The 6,559-nt window shown below is 35.8% G+C and overlaps 1 protein-coding gene across 1 annotated transcript in view; it reads right to left on the bottom strand.

Moving 5' to 3' along the window:
• Window positions 1–368: 368 nt before the first annotated feature.
• Window positions 369–6,559, bottom strand: part of LOC149806962 (metalloprotease TIKI2-like) — a 31,112-nt gene continuing 24,921 nt past the window's right edge. Inside the window, exon 4 of the mRNA XM_089945342.1 lies at window positions 369–786. Coding sequence (XP_089801468.1) covers window positions 369–786 — 418 coding nt within the window. The remainder of the gene's footprint in view (window positions 787–6,559) is intronic.

Below are 6,559 nucleotides of genomic sequence, written 5' to 3'. Positions count from 1 at the left end.
AGTGGGACATCTCCAGGAGGGTTGATGGCACATACTTTTCTGGCTTGCCTCTTCAGCTCTGCAGATGCTGTTCTGCTAGATTCGCACAACTTGAAGCCTTTGTGCATGGAGGAATGCCAAGTGACTCGATCACTTGCTGTCTGCTCCCAGGAATCAGGGTTTATGTTGAACGCTTTCAATGCAGCTTCAGATTGTCTTTGAAATGTTTCTTCTGACCTCCATGGGATCGCTGTCCTTGCTATAGCTCGCCATAGAAGATTCTCTTAGGCAGCCAGTGGTCTGGCATGCGTACAACATGTCCTGCCCAGCATAGCTGGGACTGCATCAGAATGGTGTGGATGCTGGGGAGACCTGCTTGTGTGAGTACCTCAGTGTCTGGAACCTTGTCCTGCCACATGATGTTGAGGATTTTCCTGAGACTTGGGGTGTGAAAGTGGTTCAGCTTCATGGCGTGGCATTGGTACACCATCCAAGTTTCGAATGCGTAGTGTGGGGAGCACAATTGCCCTGTAGACCTTTAGCTTGATTTGGAAGCTGATGCCTCTTCTATTCCAGACGTTGGCATACAGTCTGTGGAAAGTTGTGCTGGTTCTGGCAATGCGGAGGTTCACCTCATCATCAATAGTGACACTCTGTGACAGTGTGCTGCCAAGGAAGGTAAATTGATTTGCTACATAGAGTTTTTGGCTGTTGATGGTGATGTTGAGCTCAACATGTGGCTTTCCAGGGGCCAGCTGAATCAGGACTTCAGTCTTCTTGGTGCAGGAGCTGGAGAACTTGTCAACGCTGTGTTACAGGTCGACTTCTTTCTATTAAGAAGTTAAAAAGCATTTCTATTTTTAGTAATGACTGCCATTACTGTATGGCATATCAGCATGTTTTGTGCCTCCCTTAAAACCCTTGTTGCCAAGATGCTTTATTTCAAATTCTGTCAAATTCTCTTGCAGCACGCTTTTGAAAAGTTAAAGTTATTTCAATTTCTGTTTCAATACTTACTGTCAAATCTGATTGCACTACTTGCTAGAATGTTTTCAATGTGGTCAAAATTTATTCTGAAAAAGTCATTAAATGATCTTTTTATTTTTAGTAATGGCATTGCCTTTTAATGACTTATAAAGATCATTTGTACAAACCTGAAAGCCCTTTACCATTATGCTTTTTGTCAAACATGGTCAAATTATGTTGAGCACTTATTAAGATTTTGTAACAAAAAAATTATATTTCTTTCAGGAACAGAAGCCATTAATTGACTGGATATGAACATCATTTCTATCATTAACTAACTGCATAGCAGCATCAATTCTACCATTAAGTGACTGCATAGCAGCATCAATTCTACCACTGACTCCATAAAAGTTTCAATTCTGTCATTAATTGACTGCGTAGCAGCATCAGTTCTATCATTAATTAACTGCATAGCATCAGTTCTATCATTAACTGACTGCATAGCAGCATCAATTCTACCACCAACTCCACAGCAGCATCAATTATATCATTAATTGACTGCGTAGCATCATTTCTATCATTGACTCCATAGCAGCATGAATTCTACCATTAACTGACTCCATAGCAACATCAATTCTACTATTAATTGACTGTATAGCAGCATCATTTCTACTATTAATTGAGTGAATTATCAGCATCAGTTCCACCATTAACTGACTGCATATCAACATCAATTCTATCATTAACTGACTGCATAGCAGCATCAATTCTACCAATGACTCCACAGCAGCATCATTTCTGCCATTGACTCCATAGCAGCATAAATTCTACCATTGACTCCATAGCAGCATCAATTCTACCATTAATTGACTCCACAGCAGCATCAATTCTACCATTAACTGACTGCATAGCAGCATCACTTCTACCATCAATTGACTGCATATCAACCTCTATTCCACCATTAACTGACTGTATGTCAGCATCATTTCTACTATGGAGTGCATATCAGCTTCATTTCTACTACGGACTGCATATCAGCTTCATTTCTACTACGTTTTAGTCTTTTATGCCATGATACTTCCAGTCAATGGTAAAATTCTGCTAAGCAGTTTCTGCAAAAACATCATTTGCAAACTTTTAAATATTTATCATAATGTTGGCCATATCTGATGGCAGATCATCATAATTTGTATGTTAGGAGTTTTTGAGAAGTCATTCAAATGTTTGTCTATTGTTAGTAGTGATAGGCGTACAAGAATGTGGATCAGAATCATTTATTAAACCTTAAAATCTTTAATGCATGGATGCTTTTATCAAATTTGGTACGATTTTGATGAATCGATCTTTAGAAAAAATTATTTTAAGATGTTTTCTATTTTATGTAACATATGCCATACTTGCTGGTGGATTGTCATCATTTTTCAACAATTCTGAAAGCCCATAATGCAAGGATGATCTCAGCCAAATTTTGGTCAAATGGGTCCAGTGGTTTTTGAGAAGTATAAAATAGCACTTGTTCATGGCTTGTGATGCATGACTGATTCTTGGCCCATATATCATAATAAAACTTCTTTGTACTAGCCACCTCTATAAAATGGCAAAAATATTTGGTCCTAACTGTGTCAAGTTTAAAAGAAGTTTTATTGTACGAGTTTGTATACACCTGACAGCTCAGAAAACCCGATGAAACCATAACCATCAACCTTACTGCACCATATGTACTTGTTTATAAGTCAGATCCAACTATGCAGTTTGCAGTAATCAGTAGAACAAACAACATGTGTTGTTTGCTATTGAACATGACCTATTAGCAAAGTACATACACTTTAACACATTAACCCCTGCTGCCTCAATAACTCGTCGTACTTTACCTTCCTGATCTCCAGAGTGCCTCGATAACATGGATGAGTTTACCTAGTTTGTATCCCGGGCGCCGAGTTTGAGTGGCAGTATTTGTCTATGCCTGTATCCCGCACGACAAGTTCAATCGGCACAAACCACTGATTGATATGAAGCCATTTCCTAATTATGCAGGCAATTTAACCAATAAAATGTTAGCTTACATTGAATGAACATTGCTGAACAACAGGAACTTTTTTTTACTTTGATAGAAGCAGAAATAGTGAAAATATATAGATCTGAAAATGATGCAAATTGACAAGAATCAGCCACTGGGTGCAAACTTCTGCTTGACAGACTCTGATGGAGAATTTTCAGGATTTTAATCAGACGAGATTGATAGTGACATCGAAACAGCTACTGGAGATAACAGCAGTATGAGAATGAGAATGTTGAAGAGGATGGAGAAGGAGAAGAAAATGAAAGAAGAGCTGATTGATGGATCGTAAATGATAAAGCACACATTGACAAGAGGCTAAACACAGGACCAACACCAGGGCCAACAACAGATTTAGACCCTGATGCAAATGAATTTAATTTTTGGAGCTTTTTTTTCTTTTGAAGAATTGTTAAATAAATGTTTAGGAAATAAATGTTGTTAGCATGAGTGTTTATAATTCATGGTTTGTTAAGTGTTTTATTAGTTTTTAATTTTCAATGAGAATTCTAAGGAAGAAAGGTAAGTAAAGAGCAAGGAAAATATGCCCATTTGTGTAGAGTATTCACAGGATGTTAAGTTTACAAGAGAGATGACAAGTGGAATTTCTGTGTACATAAATTATAATTATTTCATGTGCTGATGGTGTTAATAATTCTGTGTGAATTCATAATGGATTTTATGGCTTATTCATGGCAAGAAAAGCAAATTGGCAAGTACATGTACATCATTTGTTTTCACCTTCATGCATGAGTTTTATTTCTGCATGTAGCAAGAAATTTATACCATTATCTATGTAATTTTATTGAGAGCTGTTATGCCAAATTTCAGCTTAATTAAACTAATACAAATAAAATAATAACAAATTTATTGCAAGTAGCCCCCTCTATAAAAATCTGCAAGCCAAGTGCTGTCAGCAAGTCTTGGGGATACAGGCACTGATGAGGCTAACACTGCTCTGCGTGTATGCTGTAGGGGACTGCCTAGCCGTGGTGACGAGTTTAAGTGGCAGGAGGCAGTAGCCTACTGCCAAGCTCTGTCGCCTGTAGCATCAAGGTCATGTATGATACACTAAAGTGGGTGGTATTACAGAAAGGTAGACAGATGTGTCTCTACAATGATGCCAAATAATCTGGAATTTCTAGTTGCACTACAAAATACAGAGGGAAAAACCTCTTGACCTGATTTTTTTAAATCCAAAACTCGCCTGTGGTCAGAATCCCATTTTGTGTCCAGATTTTAGACTTTTTGGTCTCTAAGGCAGACCGGTATGAACTGCAAACAGATAGATGAACCTTTACAAAATGTAGGATAAGATGGTCATTTGGAATAGAGAGTGGTCTCGATACTAAAATAATGGGTCTGTTAAGCAAAAAAAATAACAAAAAAAAAACGTTTACCTTTCTGCTGATGCACGAGCCAAATAGCCAATGAAATACGATGTTTCTAACACAACTAGGCAGTATGTTACTGGAAGATCACCTGGAAGTTGGTGTTTTAGGATGTATTCAGAACTAGCTTTCAAAATGTGTTTCCTACTCGAATTTCAGACAAAAACGACAAAAACCTCCAGGGGTCAATGTGTTAATAACAATGTTCTGAAGCAATACACACCTGGCCCGCCATAATTCAAGCTAAAGCACTGACTGACAAAGATGATGAAGATATATGATAAAGCAGGAAAGAGGATACTACTATCTCCAGATAGGCCTGTGATGCACTCATGATTGCATAGGATTTTACACCACTCTCCTGTGAATTTATACAACTTGACTGCCAAACTATCAACCGAAATAACTACATGGCAAACCCCTCACTTTAGGAGACATAAATCACAAGTCGTGCATGTGTTCTGTATCTAGTGTTTTGAACACATGCTACAGAAGTGAAATATCAGTATCACTTCTACAGAAAATGCCTTTTCACCTTTGTTTCTAACTCTACTAATGTGCTATATGCTACTGTAAGTTTATTGTTCAAATTCATAATTCAGTTTTATTATGCACAAGGTGATCAATGACATATTGAAACAGCATTTTACATAAAGCATTACTCACTTTGTCCTGCAAAGTTTTCACCTGTACAATATATGTAGAGAGTGCAAAGTTTCCATCTGTACATAATAAGCAGAGACTGCAAAGTTTCCACTGTGCATAATGTTACATGTTTAGGCTCAAATAAACAGTAACACAAGAAATAGTGAAAACAACAAGCTTTGAAAAAATACAATAATTTATTTCCCTGGAAAATTTCTGTAAAAATGAAAAAAACATGGTTCCAACGCCTTTTTAAAGATAAATTTCCAGGTCATTTCCAGTGATTTTCCAGGCTGAAATTACTTTTATCAAGGTTCACATATGACCATTAATGAACGGAACTAAAGAACATTTTAAATTGTAAAACATGCATTTTCTAAATCTAAAGATGTTTCTCTTTCAAGACTCTCCAAAAACATCAAAGTCAGAAAAGATGATCATGTACAAAACCACAAAATGTATCACATGAAACAAGTTTGATTATATTGCTATAAATTAGCATGTAAAGTCATTTCAATGTACAGAATACAATTCTAACTTTATTATGCTGCTAAATGAGAACAACATAATAAACATAGCTTATATGTTTTGTTTCCTTTCAAACCTTTAATTTTAAAGAATTCTATAGCAATATATACATGCATTTCATAGAAAGTAACATTTCCTATTACAGTATGAAAAAAATAAACACAAATAATTAGAATCTTGCCTTGTAATGAAAAGAGTTTAACCCTGAATTTATTTGTGCCAATAAAATCCCAAACAAAATTTTTCAAACAACATAATCTCCTTAAGACGATCTGGTTAAAAATCCATCATTTAAAAAACATTTTCAAAAGGGTTGATTTAAATTTTGACAAAAGACCTTCAAAATTATATACTGTTGTATAACAAGGACTGAATTTTATGAAAATACAACTTGTGTTCTTGTAATTCATTAAACCAGTCCCCAAACATGTATTGATACAGAAGCTCATAATGTTTTTAAATATATAAAATGCTGTCGGGCATTTCTGCGTATCTAAGATTTCCGTCTCCAATACTGCCGTAAAACGCATGCCAAATTCGACCAATTGATGAAAATAAAATATTGTAATGCTTACCATTTAAAAAGAGGAAATTGTCACCACAACATTCTGTTCAAAATAATATTAATTTTGGACACCTGGGATACCACCACCATGTTTTTATGACTCACGATTTGTCAGCCAATTCTGCGTACAGCTTTGAAAGGATGTAATGTTAAACCATCCGGCTATAGAAATAAAATACATTACAAATTGGACTGTTCCTGTCAGCAGTTCAGTCGAGTAATTTGATCAGGTTTATAGCTAGTTTTACCAAATTCAACGTAACAATGCCAATAAATGACAAACAATATTAAGCCAACTAAACCAACCTTGTAAAAATTTGTTTACTAAAATTCAATATTTTATATTTTTAAAAAATGAGCTATTATGTGGAAGAGAAACAACAATGAATAGGGTGTCATGTGTTTACAATGTCTTGTATATAGGGAAAA

The sequence above is a fragment of the Sinohyriopsis cumingii genome, chromosome 1 (assembly GCF_028554795.1).
Source record: "Sinohyriopsis cumingii isolate HCF-2022 chromosome 1, ASM2855479v2, whole genome shotgun sequence".
Classification (NCBI taxonomy): domain Eukaryota; kingdom Metazoa; phylum Mollusca; class Bivalvia; order Unionida; family Unionidae; genus Sinohyriopsis; species Sinohyriopsis cumingii.
Note: the sequence above shows the minus strand (reverse complement) of the source record. Positions and strands in the feature narration are given on the sequence as shown.